Below are 25,404 nucleotides of genomic sequence, written 5' to 3'. Positions count from 1 at the left end.
CATTACGCTTGACGTTATAATTCAATGTCTATAGACCGTTTTACTAAAATAATTTTTTCAACGTGGCTCATGATTAGAGAAGATAAGAGAAATTGAAATGTTGCTATGCCAAGCTACCAAGAGGCAAGCTTCACTGCCAACATTCACACGCTCTTCTTCCGACTCTACTAGTGCCCGAAAGTTACTTTTGTTCCATGTCTTCTCCCATAAAGGAGTCAAGTGACAATGTTATGTTTATGTAACGAGCCCTGCATTATCTTTTCTCCTCTGCCTTTTTCTTGCATCGTGGCACACTTCCAGTGACAGTTTTGCCCATTCTGTATTAGACGATTTGCCGATGTCGCATGCCATAATCGGTGATGCTGCACGAAGCGCATTTAACGTAAAGGCGTTCATGCGCATCACCTTGACTTTCCTGCAGAAAACGGGGCTCCCTCGAGGGGAAGGGCACGCAGGCTTTCATTTGACATTTCAGCTGTTTGCGTGCTGTGCAGCGATTTGATACTTTGCGGACACAATCGTCAGCGTGTGCTCTACACGTTGCGCTTATCTAATGGAATGCCCAAAACTGGTGAGGGGCCCCCAAATGCACATGCGATTCTACAGAGAAATACCAACAAAATCTCAGTTCTAGCACAAACAGCACTCACCCCAGACACTGCCGTTGACCACTGGTGGCTGTTGAACAGGAGCTTCCTCAGCGCCCAGCAATGTGGGCTGCAAGAAAAGAAGGCACAGCGTGACTTCACTCCGAAAATTGAGACAAAAATTAGTGACACATAAATAAATCTTACGTCCTGTGCTCAAGTATGCTTCTGTGGTTTGGTGCCCCTACAAGCAATGCGTTGTTAATAAAATTGAATTAGTGCTAAAGAAGAATGCACATGTTGTTTTGCACTTTTACGATTGCAACCTCTCACCGTCCTTTGCGCTATCTTTATGTGTAACACCACTCTTTTCTCATCATGTTAAATCACTGAAATACAGTGAAACCTTGTTAAACCGTAGTTGGCCAGAGCTCGGAAAAATTACGTACTAAACGGTAGTACTGCTTAACCCCTTGGCTTCCGTGCCCTCCACAGCCGTTCCTGCCTGGTACTCGGCGCCAAAATTTTGCCGCCGGTGGACCGTGTGCGGCGCCAATAAAAATTGCGATAAATTCCGCTAAGCACGTGGGACACCAACAAACATTGATTTATTGGATGCTCAATTTCTCAGTGCACCAACACACTCAAAATGACTTCCGTGTGTGAAATGCCTTGAAACACACAGGCATGTGAAGTGCAACTTCGCACTTTTCGCACTCCCATCTGCTCTCAGACTTTTTCCCTTGCGCTTTGCAGACGAAGCACAGCCTGGATGGATTTTGCTTCACCTTGTTTGGTGGCATCGGGCGAGGGAAATGGGCCCACTCGGCTGCCTGCAGCCGCATCGGTGATGCGGCGACAAGTGGTTTTCTTCGAACAACGATGCTCTAAATCTCATCTCCGAGGAGGGCATTGAACATACCAAGAGCACTGGGACGTGCACCTATTTGCAGTTGGATGCCTCTCTTGATGCCTGGTTGACCCCTTAACGGGTGCTTGACCACGTTTTCAGCACTGTTGTCTTCTTCCCATTCCCACTCTTCCAAGTTCTTGCACATTCGGAGACGGTGGAGAAGAGTCCATAGGATCTTCATCTAAACACAGATGCCCTTCATCATCGCTGACTTCGCTCTCGGCCTCACTGTTGAACAAAAGCTGAAGAATTTCCTCTTGTGTCAAAGAATGTTTTTTTCCGCGACGCCATGTTTAGCACGACACTGGGACGCGAGTCTCTTGCCTTCCAAAAAACAAAAATCAACCTCAAACATTGGACAACTAGGTCCATCTAGTGAAATATGTATCAAGCAAAACAAGAATACCTTGTTTTGTGCTGTCTTTTACTGAATAAAGTCACAAGCAACCATTTCCCAAGAGGCCGGCAAATCACCGGCCATAGCGACTTTGGCCTTTCGTGTCGCGGCAATGGGTTAACTGAAATAGCACGCGATCTCCCGCTTGCCTGTCAAAAACGGAACTGCGTGAGAGTTCGAAAAAGGTCAAAAACATTCAGTTCAGTACAAACAGGTTCAAACATTCAGTATGAGCAGTTCCGGGCAGTCGTAAAACACAAGTGAACTTGGCATGTGCTGCAAAAGACATTAGTTTTGAGCTCGATTTTCTTCTGCTCATAGCACAGCTTGCAGTTTCTGCGTTTTGCCACTTTTTCCGGCTTGTGGAGTGCATGTTTTGCGACGGGTGGTGGAGGCGTGTGTGCTTGCTTGGCACCGTCAAGATTCAGAAGCTGCCGAATGAGCTCTTCTCTAAAAGCTAGGTGGTCAAACCCGGCAGTGCGTGCCAGCTCAGGAATCTCTGGGTGCAATGTGCGGTGAGCTTGGAAGAGTACGAAACTGTTCACACATGCAATATCGATGCAGTGGAAGAACAGAGTCTTCCACCACCGTACGCTTCTCATGAGAACATTATAATATCCAATCATTTGATCCGATTTATCTACGCCTAGCATGCCAGCATTATAATCATGGATCAGCAGAGGCTTTGTTATAGATATCTGAGTCCAGGAGTTTTGCCTTCTTTCCCTTCTTTTTGCGGTGACCGTGTCATTTGCAGTATGAACCGTGCTCATCATGTTGACAACACGCCGGTCTTTCCACTGAAGGTACAGGATGTTCTGATCGCGCAACCATCGAATGTCGCCACGTCGAGCTTTTTTTTCCCACCGTGCATCCTTCAGTTCGGCAGGAAATCCTCGGCGATCCTTGCGTGTGGTTCCGCAAGCCAATGTTTTTCGGCTGAGAAGATGACTGAACAGGCTAGTAGAAGTGTAAAAATTGTCCATAAAGATCCTGTAGCCCTGATCAAGATATCTGTGACACAGCTGGCAAACTACGTCGAAAGCTAAGCCATGGGGCCCTGGCTGCTCACACTTACCGGTATACAGTAAAACCTCGTTAAACCGTACCCGCTTAAACAGTAGTTTCGGTTTAAAAGTAGTAAAGTCAATTCCCCGACTCAGCGGCCATTGAACATAATGTATTTTGTATCCGCATAAACCGCACCAGCCTATTGCGTACGCATCGGTTAAAACGTAGCGTTTCCACTTTTCGTCGCGCGAACACGGCGGTGCGTCGTCTCCATCGGGCGGCCCGGCAGAACAACAAGCCTCAGAGATCGGTACAACGGCCTCCAAGCGCCCTGTGCGTTTGCACGTGAAGCCGCATCAACATCAACATCATTTCGACGCCGCATGGACGCTGTGCCAGAGAGCGTTGCGGCGTCGTGCAAGCGAGGACTCGCGTCATGCCGAAGCTAGGATAAAAAAGACACCGGGTGCTCAGCATAGAAGAAAAATTAGACATCGTCCGTGCTACCGAACGTGACACGAAGAAGTCGGCGCTGGCCCGCGACATGGATCTGCTGTTGACTACAGTGTGTGGCATTTGGAATGCGAAGTTGCTCGGCAGCGCTGCTGCGACCGCGAAGAGATGTCGGCTACGAGGTTCGACTTTTCACCATCGTTGCCGCTGTTGTTGCCGAAGTGTCAACTAGCGACAGTGATGAGGACGACACGGAAAGCGACAGCACGGGCTATTCAGGCCCAACAGTGGCAGAAGCTGCGTGTTACGTCAGCCTCATGAATGCGATCGTCGCAAGGAGAACAGGGGCGCGATAACGTAACTATTCCAAATGAAAAGTTTTCCGAACTCCGGCACCCGGCAATGAAAAAGGCGCCCCGGGACTTATGCAGCACTACTGCGCGCGTGCACGGACGTAACGCCAACGAGGAATCTGCCGTGCGAGTGTTTGCCGAGAGGAGGGGGGTATGGGGGCTGGCTGAGAAGCTGGCACGCAGCTTCAGAAAGTTTGAGGCCGCTGTCGTCGTGCTAGGCCATCGCGACATCAAACGAAAATAACACTTACGTCCCGCGAAGTGAATAAATACTGCATGTTTTTTTCCCTTTCATCGCACTCTCTCCGAGTTCCGTTTTCGACAGGTAAGTAGGCGATCTCATGCTATTTCGCTTAAACAGTACTACCGTTTAGTACGTACTTTTTCCCAGCTCCGGCCGACTACGGTTTAACGAGGTTTCACTGTACACACTAAACTGCACAGTATATCCGGTGCCAGGGTCAGCTAGGACCCACAGCTTGTAGCCCCATTTTGTTACTTTATCTTTGATATACTGTCGGATGCCTGACCGCCCTTTCGATTTCACCATGCGCTCATCCACGGAAAGATCGCGATGTGGCTGGAAAAGATTCGCTGACACTTCGTTCATGTGTTGCAGGAGCCACCACATGTATCGGAGCTTTCCTCTTGAACTTTGAGTGACATCGTCCAAGTCTGCAACTTGCAACATTGCGAGTAGAGCTATGAACCGGCGTCGCCGCATGATCCGTGGTGGGAGCAGACCGCTGTACAGATCTCCTACGTTCCAATACAGCTTCAGCCGAGGAACCTTCACAACGCCCATGTAAATTACGAGTCCGATAAACTTTAGCATTTCACTTGGGGTGACCTCTTCCCAAGATCCATCGGAACAAGCATGCGTTGGTTTTTCCAAAATGTGAGTCCAAGCATACTTGTTCGTGTTGTCACAAATTGTTTCGATCACATTCATCGAGAAAAACAGAAGAAATAAGTCCAGAGCAGTCAAGAATTTCTTTGATCCACTTCTGAGCGCTACGCCCACTTCTGCGTCCAAGTACACGCCAGGTTCCCGTCGCGGCGAAAACTGAATCCGCTTCTGCGCTGGCGGCAGCAGATCATTGCCGTAGCTTGTTGAGACCCTATCAAGTAAAGATAAAATAATGAGAACATATAGCGAGCCCGTTCACCTACTCCAGAAAGAAATGAATGTGGAACTATGCTCACCTTCGGCTACTAGATGAAGTCCGTGGCTCATCATCATCCGAATCGGAGTCCGAAATAAAATCGGAGCTGCCGAAGTCGTCTTCAGACTCTTCGCTGCTCGGTTCATCAAAAAAATCCGTTGCCGAAGCAGCGGAATCGCACGATTGACGGCGTTCTTTTCGAGTGACCGGACGCGAGCACGACGCCATTTTCCACTGCGTCCGCCGCCGCCGCAATCGAGAAAATTCTCTCTCGCGTATCGCCACCTGCTGGAAATGAAAGAAACTATGCCGAAACCGAGAGTCTAGTTCCTGACGACCTCCTAGATGGAGCTACATGTCCAAGCGCGCGGAAATTTGAACGGGGCAGTGCGCGCAAAACCGTCGATCATATATGATCGATGGCCTATGGGCCGGTCCCGAAAGTGTTAAATTGTGCTAATCAAACAGACTCAACAATATTGTCAAGGACTTCGTAAAATGTTGTCGTGACTATTAACACCGCAAATCACCGCCACCGAAGCCCGCGGGGCTGCTGCAACCGATCTCACCACCTAGGGCACCGTTTGATCAAATAGGAATGGATTTACTCAGGCGTTTTCAATTGTCACCCGCCGAGAACAAATGGATCCTAGTAGCCACAGACTACTTAACGAGATACGCCGAGACAAGGGCTTTACAATGCGGAAAAAAAGAAAAAAAAAATACCATGATTACCACCCGCATAAGTGATGCAGGACTCTGAAAATGCAGCTCCTTAGCATGAGCTCCAAGATCGGTGGCTGTCCATAGTTGCCTGCAATGCGCTTACAAATCCGTAAATCAATGGGCTGGGACTTGTGTAATATCCCCTAACCAGCAAGTGCATGCGTTGTTTACTGAGGTGTTATTTTATGACTGTCAATCAAGACATAAAGACATTTACCAACCCTGTAACTTCACCATAGTTGCTTCAGCAGTCAAGCGAAACTTCGTTGCAGTTTCCCTCTAACTTTTCTTTCCCAAGAACTATTGAACAACGGAATTGTTCAACAGGTGTCACCTGTGGTTTACAGCTAAACTGGTTTTTGATATGCTACCAGAAATGCTACTTGCTGAACGAGTGATTTCTCTTTCTCAGATTTTGTTGTACTTTATTCCTGTCTTTCGATCTTGTTGTACTATCAACATAATTTCTGCCAGCACCCACTTTAAGATGCTGTATGTCAAGCAAAAAAAAAACATGTTAAATAAAAATAATGCGGGAAAACAGTATTCAGGGCTGCCGAAGCAAGGAAGCTACACAATATCACACACAATAAGTCTGAATAACATAAATCACATGAGTCCACCCTTTCCTCATAGTTTCACCTCTGCCCACGCTTTCAAAACAAAGTGAGCCACAAGCCAAACTTTTGCTTCTTCGTCCACCGTTTCCACTCTAAAACCCAACAAGTGACACTAGCTGCAAATCACTCAGTGTTGGCCGAAGACATTTAGCCAAAAACTCCTTACTCAGAGCCAGAACTCAAGAAAAAGTTTTGTTCGTTTATTGCCTGTAGGCAACACTTGTCCATAAAGGCTTAAATGTGCACCTAAATCTAAGTAAGCACACGAGCATTTTGGCCTTTCACCCCTGTCGAAACGTGGCTTCCACAGACAGAAATCAAACCCGGAACCTCGGAAACAAAGAAAGTGCGCAGAGCCGCACTCACAAATTCCTGGTTGAAGTTGTTGCCAGGGGGGTCCTTCTTGCTGCGCTGGGAGACGGCAGCAGGCCCCACCTGGGTGCCCACGACGTTGGCACAGTTGTCACTGCTCTGCACAGCGTTGGGACTCATCTGCACAAAGCAGCAAGGAGCAAGTTAGCGCACGCACTTGACCACCATGACGGCTCGCGTTCCTGCACACATGCACGAATACCCAAGTCGACAGGAGGAAAGCCGTCATGGTCGTAGAGTTTCATACAATAATTACTAAAGGGAGAAATCTGGCACTAGCGTCTACGAGAACTTCTCAATGGGAGCGGTTGTGCCAGCAGGGCAATTATGGGAAGTACATGGATTTGCCTAAACTTCGTCATTCCGGCTTCAAGCGGCTTTGTGACTTTGTAAACTCGTCATTTTCAACAATGTACTGTGTAATAAATATTCAAATAAGCATTATTCAAGTTGTCCGACGGCAGGATTCGAACACAGGGCCTCTAGCACGATATTGAAACCATTAAGCCACGGACGCATGCATCGACAAGTGATGTGAAACGCCTTTATGAATTGATCGCGGGCATGCCAGTCCCTTGAGACGTTTGGCACGTTTTTATTTGGCCACCTCGACAAGCTCAATCGTTGCAATTAGTAGCCATTGTGCGTGTTCGCAGTGTCTTCCGCACTTCGAAAAGTATAGATTGCTCTGAAGGTTGCGACAATGAAGGCATATAAAGCCGAACATATACAAAGCCACAAGAACGTCTGAATCCACAAGCACAAAGATCAGAAATCCATGTACTTCTCATCATTCCCCTGGTGGGTTAACGATTGCAACGCCACAGAGTTCCCTCTAGTATATTGTAGGAAACTCTATGATCATGGTAAATAATGTGGGGGTACACTCTGCGCAATGGTAGGGCTGAAGGCAAGCTCTGGATCTAGCCACACACAGTCATTCCACAGTACTTCCCAAACCGTAGCGTCTGTAATCGCCGCTACGGTGGGTTCTGACAAATAAGGGAACCAGCGGTGTCGACTTCGACATCGATGAGAAAAACGTCCATCGTTAAAGGGGGCAACAGGAGACACCTTTTTCGTGTGCTGCAACGAGGGGATGACAGTGATAAGGAAGAAGTAACGAGGCTCGCAACGATGATGACGTAGAGTGAGCAAGGCATGATCATACTGAATATATGCTGTGTTCGTTTTGTGAATGCTGTCCTTGCATTTTTTTTGTTCAGCCTATATTCAAGGTCTCTCTCTCTCTCTCTCTCTCTCTCTCTCTCTCTCTCTCTCTCTCTCTCTCTCTCTCTCTTGGGCATTCGGGGGTCGGCTTAGAATCGGGGCCGGCCCTATTCGAGCAAATACGGTATGCACTGCGCTAAGTATGGGAAAACCGTTGTTACGGCCGTGCCATATGAAACGGGTGATCAACAAGCAAGATGGTGGCCATGACATGTTTCTGTAGCCAGTGATAACTTCCGGTGCTTTGCTGTTTTTGTAAACAAAAATGGTGGCAGTCTCGCAAGTGCACTAAAACAACATTTTATACAACTTAAGTGAGGAGAAAAATGCATTTGACCATTTGTGCTCTGTTAGCATTGCATGGGAAGATATTATGGGGTCTAATGCTCTGGCAGATTTCGTTGATGCTGTGACATTTCGTTGTCAAGAGGCACGAAATGCATTGAATCTTATGGGTGTTCAATGGGGATACAAAAATATTGCATTGTGGCAAGAATTTTGTTGTATCTGGCTTTCGGTAACGTGGGGTTCGATTGAATTCATACCTGCCAACTCTCTTGAATTTGTCGTAAATTTCACAAATTGGGATACTTTTACGATATTATGAATGTCTCATCAAATTTTACGAAAAATAAGTTATTTCGCAAGCGAGTTTCGCACATGGTTCTTCAAACCTTCCGTTGGAAGTATTTTGATGGTGACAGGATGAAAGATTATAAAGAAAAGCAGGGTGTCAGAACGAGATTTTTTTTTTTTAGTTTCACTCCACTTAAAAAAGTTCCGCTCCGGTTCCGCTCCAGAACAAAAGAATATTACCTATAACAATTCCTAATGGTTTTGGTTCATATGCAAAAATTTTTCACGCAATGCAACAGTAAAGACATAGTATTTATTATTTTCTATAAGTGAATTATAAATACTGAAATCATGCTTAGTGCCTTCAGTCACGACACTGAGCATGATCTCAGACACAGCACATCATTAAGTATACTCGCTAAAGTGAGAGCCTGCTGTTCCAATAAAATTAACTTAAACGAACATAAATTAATGACAAAGTTAATAATGACACAAATGTCATAAATTAATGACAAATTAATGACAAAGCATTGTAAACGTAGAAAACAAAACAATAAGCTCTTCAGTGCACAAGCCCTGGGTTTTGCTACGATGCCGATCTTCTAGTGCCGCGAAGCGGCAGGCTTAGATTAATGGAGAGCTCGACCGGCCACTGCTCGTATTATCCCTGCCTGAGATATGTGCTAATGCTGACGTTACCTGAAGCCAGTTGTTTCAGAATGCCAACTTTCCCCTTGAACCGAAAACAGGTGAAAAATATTTTGCTGTCGCTCCAAAACAAAGGAAACTATGTTTCGGTAATGTTTTTGTTTTCATTCTGCTCCGACACTGCAGAAAAAGTTCCTGAAGCAGGCGACATCGGCAACAGCAAAGCCACTAGACAATATGCTGCTTGTCAGTGCCAGCTGCTTCGGTGTTTCGTCTGAAAATAAACCATCGCTAATAAGTGCATGTACCCCTCAAAAGGCTCAGGGCAAACTTTGAAGTAATGAGTGCCGATTTTTTTTCTTCCCCCCCCCCCCACCATCCATCCCATTTCTCACCCCTTTTAACACCAGCCTTGCGTATACATGGTATTTTACGAATTTTACTGGTCATAGGTTGGCAGTTATGCAAATTGCAGCATGAAACATCCGTTTTAAGTAACCATAAGAAACTTAAGAATCAGACTGTATGTTCAATGTAAATGCATAACCAAAATACCACTGTGCAGATTATTCAGAATACAGCATGGAATACTACAAGTATAGACTTAAGTCTCGAAACGATGCGAGATTATATGGTGCTACTTACAAATTATCAGCTGCAGAGAAAGAAACATATGGCAGAGTTTAAGCGATGGCAATTTAACGGTCACACTTTGAGTCAATATTTGCCGTTTTAGCGTCCCTTTCAGGTGCAGTTTGAAAACACCAGAGTCCCGAGTGACCTTTCTCATCACTGAGCGGGAAGGTCAAGCTACTACAGCCAGTGCAGACAGCAGAGGTGCCTGGCCTCTCACCTTGTGGTACGCAGGCTGGAGGAAATCGCGGAAATCGTGCCGACTGTGCGGGCGACGCGGTGGCTGCGTCCCCTTGTGGGCACCGCTGGTTGGCACCGAGTGGTGGAACAGCCGGTCCTCGGCATCCGCCGAAGCGTGCCGCAACGAGAACGACAGGCCCCGACCGTCACCCAGCGGGGACTGGCGACCACCTGTCCTCGTTACGGGTTTGGGTGAAAAAAAAAAAAGAAGAGAGAGAGAGAGAAAGAAAGAGTGTGAGGTGGCTGCAGCTGCGTGGGGCATACACATACACAAAGCAGAGTACAAAACGGGTGGGCACTTGCGGAATTTAGTCGGGGTCAACAGGCACAGCTGCTTTAGGAACATTGGACAGTGAACTGCTGTCTCAATTCAGGATGTGGACAATCTGTTTACACCATTTAGGCCTTTCCAGAGCACCTCCTCTTTGTAATGCTGCGCGGAGCCCCCCTCAAAAGCACCGTAGAAGCTGCAGCTTCTACTGTGATTTTGAGGGGAACCTCGTGCATGCCTGCAACAGTAGAGTCCATTACAGTAGAACCCGTTACAGCTGATATGCTTGTTATTCATACATTTTCCAGGGTAGGACACTGTTAAAGCCTGGTCCCAGCAAACAGACTGACGGCACCTATGTACAGTCAAATCTCATTACTACGAACCCCACATTAACAAATTTCTCAAATTTACGAATATTTAAAAAATTCCCGCCAAATTGTCTAATTTCCAATGTAAAAATATTTCAGAACTATGAATTTCGGTACAGCGCATATTTCAGAATAACGCACGTCATTTATTTCCCATTTATAACCGAGGAACATCAGTATTACGAATTCAGCTAAAAGTAACAGCGGCACATCTCTCACGTGAAACAGAAACCACGAGGGCAGTAGCTATCATCATCACCATGTCGAGTGCCAACTGCTTCACCATAGACTTCACCAAGAACTTCACAACAAAGGTTTGGCAATGTTCGCTTGAGATCCAATGATGAATGCAGCTAGCAACGACGCCAAGAAGTGAAAGCAGCTTTTGCTGCAGGACAAATACGACGCATTGCAGGAAATTGACGCAGGGAAAAGACAAATCGACGTGTGCAGACAACATGGCATTGCCCCATCGACCGTCGCGACCATTTCTAAAGGCCAAGACAGATTGTCAAGCTTCACCAGGAATCGCAACTCGCTCCTACAAGGAAACGGCTGCGACTGGGAAACTTTCAAGATATGGACCAAGCTGTTCTCACGTGGTTCAAAGATGCCAGACTACAAACCATTCCCATGTTTTGCCCAACTCTCTAAGAAAAAGCATGCGAATTTGCCGGTGCAATTGAAATAACTGGGTTTGACGCCAGTGCGGGTTGGCTTTTTTGTTTCCGCCAAAGGAATGGAATAACTAGGCAGGTGGTCTCGGGCGAGGAAAAGGCTGCTGACAAAGAAGGCACGGATTCCTGGCGCAAGGATCGTTTTCAAGAGGTGGCTTAATCGTACTCTGAAGACGATGCATTCAACGCAGATGAGACCGCATGTTTTTATCAGCTGCTGCTAGACCGGACGATGCACTTCAAAGGGCAGCAGTGCAAAGGAGGGAAGAAGCCGCATCTTCGTGTGAAAGTCCTGCTCTGCTGCAACGCAAAAGGCATGAAGAAAATTAAGCCGCTTGTCATCGGCAAGTATGCGAAGCCTCGCTGCATGAAAAACGTCATGTCAGTACCATATGACTACCGCACCAATAAACAAGCCTAGATGACCAGAGAACTCTTTTCCGAGTGGCTCATCAAACTCAACGACCAAAGGAGGAGGAATGACCGAAGAATTCTACTGGTTGTTGAGAACTGTTCTGCTCACATTGTGTATGTTCGCTTGGAGTTTCTGCCACCCAATATGTCCTTGCTGCAACCCCTAGACCAGGGCATTACAAAGAGTGTGAAAACAGAATTTCGTAAGCACCTTGTGCAGCGGTTGATTGTCAACGCCCACCTAAAGCAGCCGACTGCAATCCATATTCGTCAGGCAGCAGAAGTGCTCACAGGAGCTTGGTGGAACTTGAAAGCGTCCACTATCAGGAACTTCTGACGAAAAGCAGGGCTTGTCCAAGCGCCTGTGCAGCTTGAAGATGACCTGGAGGTGACTGACAACAACCCAGGAGACCTGTGGACCCGCCGTCTCTTCCTTCGACAACTACATGGAGAGCAACAGCGCAGCACTAACGGCAGTGGACCTGACAACCGAAGAGATTGTTAACTGCGTTCGCGACGTCTCCAGTGACAATGACGACCCGAAGGAAGACGACTGTGGGTCACCAAACACAGAAGATGAGGTAGTGTCAAACATTCATGTTTTAGTACACATGAACAAAGTTTGCACTTTCATCGCTCGGTACAATACCCAATGAGGTATTGCGCAATGTGGAAGATGCAGACGCATTCCTAATCGGTCCTGCGTGCTGCACACACCGGTGGAAAATCACTTATTCCTTCATGTAAAGCAGCTCTGAAGTGAGTTAAACATTTTTATTTGAAAGTATGCTTGTCTGCACACGCGTCTACTGCTAAGGTATGTCATTTTCATTCCTAGGTTTGTCCACTGGCTTGTAACCACAAGTTTTTCATTACAACACTGTTTCGAAATAACGAACGATTTTCGGCGGACCCGCATGATTCTTTATATCGAGACTTGACTGTATTAGAATCCTTTTTCATTTGTTGCATTCCCACAACCACGGTCCTTCAATACTTTTCATGTGGTTATGAAACCTCCCCGCAAATTTTATATAGGGCCAGAAGGTGGCACCAGAGGTGCTGGCATAAGTAGAAGGTGAACAATCTGCCGCGCCAGATGGCCGAGCTGTACGATCAAGCATATCTTTCATGAGAAAAGGTGCCTCACCCACATTTATTTCAGCATGTCAGTAGAGCGAACATGCAACAAGAACTTTTGGCAAAATAATTTGATGTGCATTGCGTTTGTGTTTAAATTATACACGGCACCGTTTTATGATTGATGTCGCCCCCCTCCACCCTAGTAGCCACCCTTGCACAAACTGTTTTCATTTGGCAGCCTCTATTTGCACTTTGTCTAGTTAGTGAGATAAGTACGGGATAAGACAGACGGCAGTACAGTGTTTTGCACAAAGCACACATGTGTGGCCATGGAGAAGCCGAGTCAAGACAGAGCGGTGGATTCGCCGCTACAGTTCTTTTAGTCGAGTGGTGTGGACCGTTCGGGCATCTCGCAACCACACATGAAGGTAGAATTCTCTGCCACATGCAGTTTGTGCAAGTTTAGCGAGCCAGCAAAACCAACACAGCAATGTGTGATAACTATTGAAGCGCGAAAGCATGGGCGGTGCAGATTCAAGTGAAAACTAAACCTCTCGACCGCCCACATCGTTGTCAAGGGTAAAGTCAATGAGTTCTTTCTAAAGATGAGATAGAATTGGGCAAGTAGAATTCTATTTCGTCTTATAATGCAATGTAATGATGTTTTTATGATGAGTGGTTGAGTACTAGTGACAGAATATAAATGAGGAGTGCCTTCGTCATCGGGAGAGTACTTGAATGTCCCGAGGGAACCTCTAACCGTGTCCTGCATTTACCTCAATTTCTCAATTACCAAGGCTCTGTTCACGATAATATTGATGTCTTGAGAGATTCTCGAGCTATAACCTATTACTTTAGCTTGACTTGCTATTCACGTTTGTGTCCCTTTAACTGCTTCCTGGGTGCTTTGATCACATGTAACAAGCCGCGGCTGTCAGCATTAAAGAATGGCACTGCTATAACTGTAAAAGGGGTCTAAGGCAGCAAGTGATATGCGAGGTCCACCGAGGCATCGGTTTAGTGGCCCTAAAAGGGGCCTTTTAAAAAAATTTGAGAAGGTTGCCACAGCAGCCTGTCAGCTCAAGGAATCCAGAAGAAAAACTGAGGCAACCACAAGCATCTCGCCACGTACTTCTCACTGGCTTGCACACGAAAACCCTATGAACGTCAGTTTTGCATGTTTTACGCGAAGCTTGCCGACATCCTTCTCCAAGGCATCCAAGCGCTCCAAGTTGTGCAGCAGAAGGTTCCTCATGAAAACGAAGCTCCGGAGGGACTGAATCATCTGGCAGGCCTCCTCTGAGGACAACGTTGAGGCCACCTACTTTACCGCGTCATCGCTGCCATCGTCGCCATCGCTATCCGATACAAGCAAGTTCGCGACGATCGCCTATCAGAAGCACTTAGTTTGCAAATCTATAGCCATACACTTTCTTTTCTCTGGCAACGTCATGTATTGCAGATGATCAGCGGGCAGATCATTCATCTTCCGTTTCAGCGATGAGTCAAACGAGGCTGAGAAGCCACGTGGCCAGGAACAATTTCAACACAACCAACAAAGACGAACACAAGCGATTAAGTTGTTTGCAGAACTGCACTTAATGAGGAGCCAGCAAGCAATCTGGGAGCAGTGCAGTAGGTGCGGTCCATACGCGTTTCGGAGGGTGGAGTGGCATAGAGCTATAGGCACAGCCCATTCGTGTTTGGAAAGGTGGAAGGGCGACGGGAGAGAGCCTTGCGGAGAAGGCTGGAAAATGAACACGCGGCGGCTGTTGGGGCAGCGGGCCATTGCGCAGCGGCTCAAATTTCTCCTTTTCTTCTTTTTTCCCCCGAGGATTTCGCATTTTACTACCTTTCAGCACGGGCAACCGGCAGCCAGACTTCATCATAACTGATAATGTGGCACCAGGGCACTGTACTAAGTGGGTTACTTCACCATGGAGATCACACTAAAGTTGACGGCACACTTCTCATTGTTATGATTGATATAATGTTAAAACCGGTATTGTTATAAGTGGGTTCGACTGTATAAGAATATTCTCGGTATTGCCAAGTATTTAACGTGTTATAACTTGTCCATAGAATAGCATTTATTCAGAAGATCAATACAGTTAAACCTCACCATAACGAAGCTGGTAAAATTGGCCATTTCCTTCGTTATATCAAAATTTCATTATATTGTGCGGGGATGCGAGACTTTCACGCGTCCCCCGATTTGTTGTTTTTCCGCATAGCTCCCATCTCCTGTAATCCGGCTTCACCACGTGGCCTGGTGCCCGCGGCAGACGGTGTGGTTGAAGCGCATTGCGAGAGATGGCGCGAGTGTGGCTCTGCTAACGCCACCTAACAGCGGGGTTACTAGGGCGAGGAAAGGAGAAGGCCTCTTTGGCTCCGGGGTCGGCCAGTGGTGCGGATGTTCCGCGCCTGTGCCAATCCATGCTTCTGCGAGACCGTCTCGCGAGGCCTCATTCGAACGCGCCACCGTTCGCGTGACCATACACGCGAATGAGCAGGCGTTGGTGCACAGTATGGGGCGAACATATTCACTCGCTATCCGGTCGCGGTGAGTCGAACTTCCGCGATTTGTCGCGTGCCCATCAGCAGGGTTTTGTGGATAGCAACTTGGCTAGCAGGCATTAGTCTATGAAAGGTGCAATAAATGATCTTGTGATTGTTTGCACTACTGTGTTGTCATTCCTTTGTCCCAACAGCATGGGTGAGAACCACACAATTGAAATTTGACCTCTTGTGCAAATAAGTAGTCTTCAATGTTTCTTACACGAAAGGGGCCACCAAATTTTATCAATTTTCATGCAATTGGACAAAGCAAACTTGAACGAGGAAAATATCCACCTAGTTGAATCTGAGAGCCAGTGATGAAAGATGGCTACATTCGACGATATCTTCCCATTGGTGGTACAAAGCAAAGCCAGTCACGCTTTCATGTCCACTTTGCCCCTGGCGCTGATGGTGTCACCCGCAGCCTGACAACACTATCAGGAGAAGTGCCGACAGTTGTGGCGAGCGAATGCTTCGTGTGCCTCATTCTCCAACGAGTCTCCAAAACTCGAGATTACAGAACTTACAGTACCAAACACACGGGATAGTACACATGATGCCATGCCATTTCGGCACGCCCACTTTTTGAACACGCAGATGATTACCTCTAAAACAGGGCGTGCAGGCTAAGTATGTGCTCGGCTGCGCTCGAAAAGGAGACCCGGGACAACCTGCCATCCCCTCCGATGCGCACTTGAACAGATTACCGCAAGCTCGCTCCCCTCCTCCATCTCCCCTTGATTCCGCGGGAAGACTGCACTCATCAATGCACCATCCTTCTCAGTTTAGCCTAGCAGGTTTTCACTTGCACCCAAAGAACACAGCGTTCAGGACGTGATACAATTTTATCACACTTAAACCTTATACAGAACATGACGCTGCTCCGATTAGGTGGCCATTCTCAGTACTGCGGGGCGTGGTTCGAGAGGTGTTTGCAAGCAGCCGCATGTAATTAAACCATTTGGCCATCTGCGTCTGCAAAATTTACCATTTACTGCCTCAGTATTCCTTTGTGCCTGAAGTGAAATTGTGTATAAACTGACTTCGTTATAGCGAGGTTCTAAATACATGGCATTCTATGAACAAGAAATTATAAAAAAGGCAAATACTTGTTTCTATAAAGAATTTCGTTGTATTGAAGTTCATTATATCAAGGTTTCACTGTACACTAAAGTGTGTCCATTCACTATATGAATTAAATGAAACTTCACTGCTGCCGTGGAGGAATACTGATGCACTAAATGGAAACTGCCACTGGCGCAGACAGTCAAATGGACGAATTACATGCGGCTGCTTGCAAACGCACCTCTCGAATTGCAGGACACACAATAGGGAACAGCCGCCGGAGCATGGAGCATAGCTGCAAGGCCTTCTCGTAGTCATGTCCCACAGAAGGTTCAAGAGCTATAAGATCCTATCGCGACATGTGCTGCAAGTTGGAAGGAAGGCACGAGACGGTAAGCCGAAGAGGATGGCGGCTTGGTGTGTGCTATGTTCCTGCCAAGCTGGGGAAAGGGGGGAGGGAGCGTGCGGCAACATGATCAAGGCGCATCCAAGTCTCGTCCTCAAGCCCCGCCTGGCTGCGCATGGCTGCCGGCACAGCTGGGCACATATGCGGCCCACGCACGCCATATTGAAGGTAGTCTGCAGCGGATGCAAAAGGTGGCCAATCCAAGATGACGATTAGTTTGTGCGCACAGTCTTCGCAAGCATTTAGTGCTGGAAGTCACGCAATCTTGAGCTTGAGAGAAGCCTTAGCACTCCCTCTCATATGTCATTGTTTTTGTAATGTTCCTGCACGATATATTGAGACATTAGCATATACTCTTTCTTTTGCGGGGGGGGGGGGGGGGGGGGTCGACAGCAGCATTTGAGAAATACAATAGGTGACAATCACAAAGGGCAGATGCCAACAAATCTGCCTCTCGCTGTTTATTATAGCTCCAAAAAGAGAGCAAACAATGGAAAGCACATTAGTATGAGTATTACAAGTAATACAAAAATGGTGAAACTTTCTTAACTTTTTTTTTTTTTTCTGGGATGCTCCACGTTAGAGCCACCAACTCGACCTGATGAGTGCTCAGGCCGCAGCTCCCATATTGCAGCTCCTACCAAATGCAATAGCACATACGAGGCCCATCCAAAACTTTTCGCAGGAAAGGTTTACGAAGAGGCAGGCTTTCAGTATCGAGCACATACTCCACATTCCACAGAAGGTTTACAAGGCCCCTCTAAATTGCTACAAAACTCTCGTCTCCACTAATGCAACATCCATTACTCACTCACCTGGGTCTCTCTCCCGGTTTTGCTACAAAACTCTTGTCTCCACTAATGCAACATCCATTACTCACCTGGATCTCTCTCCCGGTAGCCATCACTGTGGAAACCAGACCGCAAGCTTCCTCCTGATCGGCGATGGAAGCCAAGCCGATGTTCGTCAGACCGAGCGTTGTGGTGGGGGGCATCCGAGTTCTTCTGCAAGGTTCATTAGCAAAAATTTTAATTAGTAAATAAGCATTAAAAGATGGAAATTTTCTCTCATAACCCCTTTGACACCTGCCAACACACTTTCCCCCTTTTCCACCCTCCACCCCCCCATTATGGAAGGTATGGCAAAGGGCACAATTCCAGCCCTGGCTACGATAGAACACGAAGAATAGTCCAAGCAGAAAAATACTAAGTTTTCGTGAAATATTCTAAAACTGTTTGGTTGCTCAACATGTTGATGGTTTCTCGAAAATTCAGATTTTTTATCAGTAAGGACCTATGAATAGGCATTCTGCTCTGCGGGAATGTATTCAGTGATAAACATCGTGCACACTCCAGCATGTTCTGACGTTTCAAGATAAGGTGTTGTAGGGCCGCTTTGACAAAGCTCGTTCAATTTGGACATTCTGTTCACTTATATACCTGCCAGCGTGCGAAAGTTAGAAATCATAAAAATCCTGTGAGCATGACAGATAGCATGCACTTAAGACTGCTCTTTTGTTGTTCCATGCTCGCTTTATTGACGACAATTTGCCTTTGGATGCGGCACACAAGTAGCCGCAAACATAGAGCAGTAAAGAATGACAACGCTGTCTCCAGATCAATGACTTCATCAGCAACACTGCTGCTGATACTGTCTGCTTCAGGAACATGACTGGATAAATTTGCTCGACGCAGGTATTCCCTCGGACATCAAACGTCATGCACTACCACACAGGACCCTGTGCAGACACCATCACGCACCATTTGCAGGGGAGTAGTACGGGTACCATTGCAATTTCCTTTTTCTTTATAAATTTCTTTGCAATTTCGTACCACTTCACATCTTTCAACAGCATCAAACCTTTTTCGCAGAACAGAATTTACTTATCACAAGGCTTGATGCAACAATCGTGAAATCGGAGAACCAGCCCAAATTCGTAAAAATGAGAAAAAAATTTGGGGTGTTGGCAGGTATGCACATAGGAATCCCTTCGTGACCTCGACACAAGGTAGCCATTCATTTGATAACTGTCAGCAGAAGGATGACCGTGGAGACAAAAAGCAAGCCAGTACAGCGCAAAGCACATAAGGCCTTGCTGGCATGCAGCTTGTCCTTCGCAATCCCCACCGCTTCTGCTGTATCAGCCAATCGGACCACTCTTCTTGCCGATTGCCTCCAAGAGGCCAAGAATTATTTTTTTCTTGGGGGGCGGGCGATACTACCAACTTTTGGATAACAGATTCGATATTGCCCTATTCGATTTTGTCTTCAAAGTGTATAGTCACCATTTGTCACATATTATTCACTGTACATCGTGTCACTATTAGAAACATATAATCACTATTCACAAATACAAATATCGCTTAATAGTTTTAACCCCTTTCAGTGCCACAAACGTAGACACACAGCACCACATACAAGTCCCAAATGGATGGAGCCACATATTTATGCCGTCACCTGTGCGTCTGAAAAACACAAATTTTTCGACAATTGCACAGCAAGTGCTGCCACCCTGTTCGATTTTTCTTTTTTTGCATTCCGTAGCCTCTTGGGTTAAATTCCATGGCACCTCTACATCATTTCGTCAACAATCGTTTGTGCATCTACCCGTGCTGCAGTTGATTTTTGTTTCATCTCACAGGCTGTTCCCGTTTGTCGTGCTCACAGACCAACGTCTATCTGGTTTCTAGTTTTTCAAAGGGTCACCATTAGATGCTAGTTTTTTAATTGCTCACAGAGGTGCGATTACATCTGTTCACAGGCGAGCGCTGGTATATACAGACAATGCCGCCCTATACGAACTATGCTGCCATGCCTGCATTCCTTTTCTTGAGGCTCACGAAAACTGAACGCCCCCGCGTTGGAGATGGGACGAAAGATTATTGCCGAGTTCTGACTCGTTTGGCTTATCTGATGGGCGCACAACCATGGAGTTTTGTGTGCGCTCACATACACAGTTTGATTATGCTATGAATGTGTGTACCGGTTGCTCTCCTGCGAGTCGAGCGGCGATTCATTTATAGCAGACTACTGCCCAAGTGCCAAACTGGAACATACATATCTCAGTGCATCTACTTTTTTTATTTTTATAAGTATTTATGCCAGCACATCTGTGTTCATAAATAAACAACCTATGTTTACCCACAGAAAATACTTTTTTGTAGCTTTATGATCACTCAAAAATTGTGGTAAATGTTTTCTTCAGAATAGGTCACTCTGAAGATTTTAAATCCACAATAAAAGAAATCGACCATGGTGGTGGGGGGAGGGGGAGTCGTTTTAGAAAAAATTGACCTTGAAAGGGTTAAAATATTCAGGCTACGGTGGCTGTGAGCGAAATGCAAAAATGCTCGAGTACTTATATTTAGGCGCACTTTAGGGAACCCCACAGAGGTGGTCAAAATTAAACCCGAGCCCTCCATAATGGCATTCCTCACCATCCACTGCACAGGTTCGAGACGTAACGCTCCGCAACTAAATTTTATTTATATCACGCATAAAAGTGGAGCAAAAGAGCAATAAATTTTATCCTGGTGGCCTAACAGACATAAGAACTGGGTAGTTGAGTACGCTATGTTGCTCAATGGTAATGGTATGGCAAAACTTTAATGAAGTCCTGCAGATCGTGAGTCTTCACAAAACAGGCCGCTCCCACTAGGAACCAGGGCCGCTATTTTTAGCGATGCCTTATGCCTTATTCTATGCTATTCTTATCCACCACACACGGCCGCCTGATCCCATTGATAATGTGGGCAGACCGTCACTCTGACCACTGGCCAAGCATGAAAAGCCAGAAAAAGCATAGAATCGAAAAAAGGCATCGCTATAAAATACCGGCCCAGAAGGCCGAGCCTCTCGGGCGCATCGTGGGCCTGCTGGACAGCCCAGAGGTGGTCAGCCAGAAGAGGGCTGCGGAGAACCACCTCCCATCTGGTCGAGCTGTTATCGATGATAGAGAGTGACCGGGCACACCGCCAGAGCATGTGGTCTAACGTGGCTAGTTCTCCACAATCGTGGCAGGTAGCATTGGTGTAAGTATCCGGATAGATTTTATGTAAGAGGATGGATTGGGATACGTATTTGTTTGTAGTAGACGGAGCGTTAATGCTTGAGCTCTATTGAGCTGCGGATGAGGAACAAAGCAGGTTCTACAGCTGAGATAGTAGTTTTTAGTAATCTTGTAAGTGGAGGGCGTGTGCCTGTTCTCTGGGGAGTTGGCTTCCGATTGGTCGAGGGTAGCGTGGTGGGCAAGTTACACGCAACCCCGTGACCCGACTCGTTGAGGTTGGGAGGAGCACCCTTTATCTGACCATGATGTGCAGGAAACCAATAAATGAAGTGGTGCGCGGTTTCCTTGCCCCCATGAAGTCTGAGGGCCTGTTTGGAAACAGTGACTTCCTTAAAATGCTTTGACTGCAGACACTGAATCACTATAGATGACATCCTGTGAGCTACCCAACAGGGCTAGTGCAATAGCCATTTGTTCAGCAATTTCGGAGTCCCTCGTTCAAATCGAGACAGCATTGGCGATTCCTTGCCGACCATCGACAGTGACGATGGTGAACACCTGACGTCCCTTACAAGAAGTGGCATCCACAAAGCTGACCTGTCGCTGATCACGGTGTATTTGCCTAAGGAGGTCGGCCCCCCTTGCCCTCCTCCTAGCGCGATTATGATCGCGGTGCATGTTCCTAGGTATGGGCGCGACCGTAATGTTCTCACGAATCGTCGGAGGCACGTCAGAAAACTCCTCCGCTACTCTATCGGGGTGATATCCGAGTTCCTGCAAGATGGATCTACCTGCCCTCGTTGTAGTGAGGCGAGTCTGATGTGCGTGCTCCTGGGCCTTTGCAATCTCTTCCAGAGTATTACGAATGCCAAGCTGCATTAAGCATTCTGTATAAGTATATATGGGAAACCCAAGAACTTGCTTAGTAATCTTCCTAAGCTGTGCATCCAATTTATCCCGCTCTGCCCATTTCCATCGATGCATGGCTGCCACGTATGTAAAGTGGCACAGAACGAAGGCATGCATTGGTCGAATGAGGTTATCCTCCTTGAGTCCACGATGCCGATTTGACACCCTCCTAACTAAATGAACAACACTTTCAGTTTTAGCAACTAGCTTGTGTATAGTCTTGCCATTTGTACCCCCTGACTCAACGATCATGCCCAAGACCTTAATTTAATCGACTCTGGGTATGCGGAAACCGTTTCTTGTATACAGTAAAACCTCGTTAAACCGTACCCGCTTAAACAGTAGTTTCGGTTTAAAAGTAGTAAAGTCAATTCCCCGACTCAGCGGCCATTGAACATAATGTATTTTGTATCCGCATAAACCGTAGCAGCCTATTGCGTACGCATCGGTTAAAACGTAGCGTTTCCACTTTTCGTCGCGGAAACACGGCGGCGCGTCGTCTCCATCGGGCGGCCCGGCAGAACAACAAGCCTCAGAGATCGGTACCACGGCCTCCAAGCGCCCTGTGCGTTTGCACGTGAAGCCGCATCAACATCAACATCATTTCAACGCCGCATGGACGCCGTGCCAGAGAGCGTTGTGGCGTCGTGCAAGCGAGGACTCGCGTCATGCCGAAGCTAGGATAAAAAAAGACGCCGAGTGATCAGCATAGAAGAAAAATTAGACATCGTCCGTGCTACCGAACGTGACACGAAGAAGTTGGCGCTGGCCCGCGACATGGATCTGCTGTTGACTACAGTGTGTGGCATTTGGAATGCGAAGTTGCTCGGCAGCGCTGCTGCGACCGCGAAGAGATGTCGGCTACGAGGTTCGACTTTTCACCATCGTTGCCGCTGTTGCCGAAGTGTCAACTAGCGACAGTGATGAGGACGACACGGAAAGCGACAGCACGGGCTATTCAGGCCCGACAGTGGCAGAAGCTGCGCGTTACGTCAGCCTCATGAATGCGATCGTCGCAAGGAGAACAGGGGCGCGATAACGCAACTATTCCAAACGAAAAGTTTTCCGAACTCCGGCACGCGGCAATGAAAAAGGCGCCCTGGGACTTATGCAGCACTACTGCGCGCGTGCACGGAGAATACGTAACGCCAACGAGGAATCTGCCGTGCGAGTGTTTGCCGAGAGGAGGGGGGCTGGTTGAGAAGCTGGCACGCAGCTTCAGTAAGTTTGAGTCCGCTGTCGTGCTAGGCCTCCGCGACATCAAACGAAAATAACACTTACGTCCCGCAAAGTGAATAAATACTGCATGTTTTTTCCCCTTTCATTGCACTCTCTCTGAGTTCCGTTTTCGACAGGTAAGTGGGCGATCTCATGCTATTTCGCTTAAACAGTACTACCGTTTAGTACGTACTTTTTCCGAGCTCCGGCCGACTACGGTTTAACGAGGTTTCACTGTATAGGTTAATGTCTCTGTCTTCTAACAATGTCCACCCCTTGGGCCTTGGACTGCATTTCTTGGGACTATACAGTAAGAGTTCCGACTTCAAGGGGAAGCATCTGAGACCGGTGGGTTCGAGATAGGTGAACTGCACCTCTACCGTGGGCCGGGCCAGCATTGCGCTATCTTTGTGATCAGCTCACATATAGGGCGTGCTTAACGCCTGCGTCACTTCCGCTGCGAGTCGGCCCGGCATTGCAGTATATTCAAGTTTTCTACCCGTGGACACAATAGTGGGGAAAGTGGCCCTTAACAGCTTCGCTGTAAAAATGCTTCATAATGTGCAATGTAATGACAGGAACTCGCTAAAGTTGTGAATATACTAGACTGTGAAATCAATGTATGCTAAAGGGGGCATGACACCCAGTTTTAAATCATAATCTGTATTGTGTGAGGCAATCCTCGTGCGTTCAAGAACACGGCGAAATTTTTTCGCCCTTGAGCCAGCACATACTTTGTAATTGAATTTTTTTATGATACTCGAATGGCATAACACTCAAGCAACACTGGCATGCCCGCAAGCTTTGACATAACAGGTTGCATGCTCGCCGAGCGAGCATCTATGTTCCTTCGAAGAATCTGCGTTTCAGCTGTGCACGCATGCGGGAAACTTCTGCTTTGTTCAGCTTGCCATTGAAATTTTTCAACTTGCAGTGGCTGAAACAATGCTGCCACAGTGCACGCCTCTGTAGTGCTGTGGGGTGCCAGAGCGAATGGAGCCCCGAGTGCTCCGTGTCGACTTTGGGTTTCCCAAGGAGCCTGTCAAGCATAAGGCTTGGGAGATGAATGCGGGCAGGAAGAACTGGCGCTCATCTGACGTTTTTGTTTTGTTCTTGCAACACTTCATGCCAGACAGCTTCAGTGACGATTTGCACCTGCTCGCTGAGTTTGGGATACTCGTGAAAAAGCCAAGGCTGCAGCCAGGCTCGACGCCGACCATGTTCGCGCACCAACCCATCCGGCTGCTTGTGCCCCAGCCAAGCATTGGCCTTACTATTGTTTTTTTATTGATATCGGGTGCAATAAAGTAAGTTCAAGTAAAGGTTCAGCCAAAGCGTACATCGCACTAAATGCTTGCACCACGAACACATGTATGCAGGCATTTGTTTACATATGCTGCACGCAACTACAGAGGTTAAAAAGAACTGGTGGGAACGCGTAGCAGCTTAACAAAATCAGTTTTTTTTAGTATGGATCCGAGAGACATGCATGCATGGAATGTGTGCCAGCAAACAACCTACACACGTAATATTTGCATTGTGCAAAGTAGCACCAGACTTCGTTTTCCATGAACAGCTGCCTAAGCAGTGCTGGGCGTATGAAATAGCAGTGTGGAAAAGAATCAGCAGCATTTTACGCAACACTAATGTAGCCATCTTATGTTGACCATGTTTACTATGCTGTCTGCGTACATGGCCTCCAAGAAACGTGCGTGCCGGCTTTGTCCATAGCTGGCGCGTGCATATCTCCAAGGCCACGTTTCATCACATAGCTGGTGGGGATTAGATCGAAGTCAAAATGCGTAGCACCATTGCTGCTTCTGCTACTCAATCATTCGTCGCTTGGTTCATCACACGAAGTTGGCATTGTAGCAGACAGGGCAAGCAATATCTGGAGCAAATACAGCAACAAACGGCAGTTATGCTCCAACCTCGTGTGGTGCGGTGGCCAATGTTGTAGCAGACTATGGCTTGGTTGCATGCAGCGCGTGCTGTCGCACATGGCTTGGCAATATGGTGGTGGGTGCCAGATGGCGGGGCTGAGAGCCGGCGAGTTCTAGCTCACATTTTGGACAGAAATTTGCTTTTACCACCTAGTTTTTACACGTGTATAGCCATAATAGAACCTCTACTTCAATTTCTCGTGGAAAACCGCAAAATGATGGGTGATCGTGTCATGCCCCATTTAAGGTCAAAACGGCTGTTTATTATTCTGAAATTATTTAAACAGTATTGAATTTATGGTTCAGTTTGTTTCAAGCACTATTTAATACACACTCAACTCTGTCTTCAGAATTGCTATTTGCACACCTCTAGAACTTTACATAAGCAGCTGCCCTTATTTGTTTCATTCTTCTTTTCAATGGATCACTGGAGCTCGCAATTCTATGCATTGCAAGCCCCAATTCTATGCCCTTTTTTTGCTTGCTGTGGGTTTCTCTCTTTTCGCCAATGCTAAAGATTTTGAGGCTCTATTTAAAGTTTGTGTCACTGTGCC

General features: G+C 47.0%; 1 protein-coding gene across 3 annotated transcripts in view; it reads right to left on the bottom strand.

Moving 5' to 3' along the window:
• The window catches only part of LOC135908923 (vasculin-like), a 67,537-nt gene that overhangs the window by 20,870 nt on the left and 21,263 nt on the right, over positions 1-25,404 (bottom strand). For all 3 annotated transcript variants that reach the window (XM_065440775.2, XM_065440776.2, XM_065440774.1), the window contains exons 4-7: positions 17,652-17,775; positions 9,906-10,096; positions 6,593-6,718; positions 651-717 (exon numbers count right to left, since the gene is read on the bottom strand). In XM_065440775.2, coding sequence (XP_065296847.1) covers positions 651-717; positions 6,593-6,718; positions 9,906-10,096; positions 17,652-17,775 — 508 coding nt within the window. The remainder of the gene's footprint in view (positions 1-650; positions 718-6,592; positions 6,719-9,905; positions 10,097-17,651; positions 17,776-25,404) is intronic.

This window comes from Dermacentor albipictus, chromosome 9 (assembly GCF_038994185.2).
Source record: "Dermacentor albipictus isolate Rhodes 1998 colony chromosome 9, USDA_Dalb.pri_finalv2, whole genome shotgun sequence".
Classification (NCBI taxonomy): domain Eukaryota; kingdom Metazoa; phylum Arthropoda; class Arachnida; order Ixodida; family Ixodidae; genus Dermacentor; species Dermacentor albipictus.
Note: the sequence above shows the minus strand (reverse complement) of the source record. Positions and strands in the feature narration are given on the sequence as shown.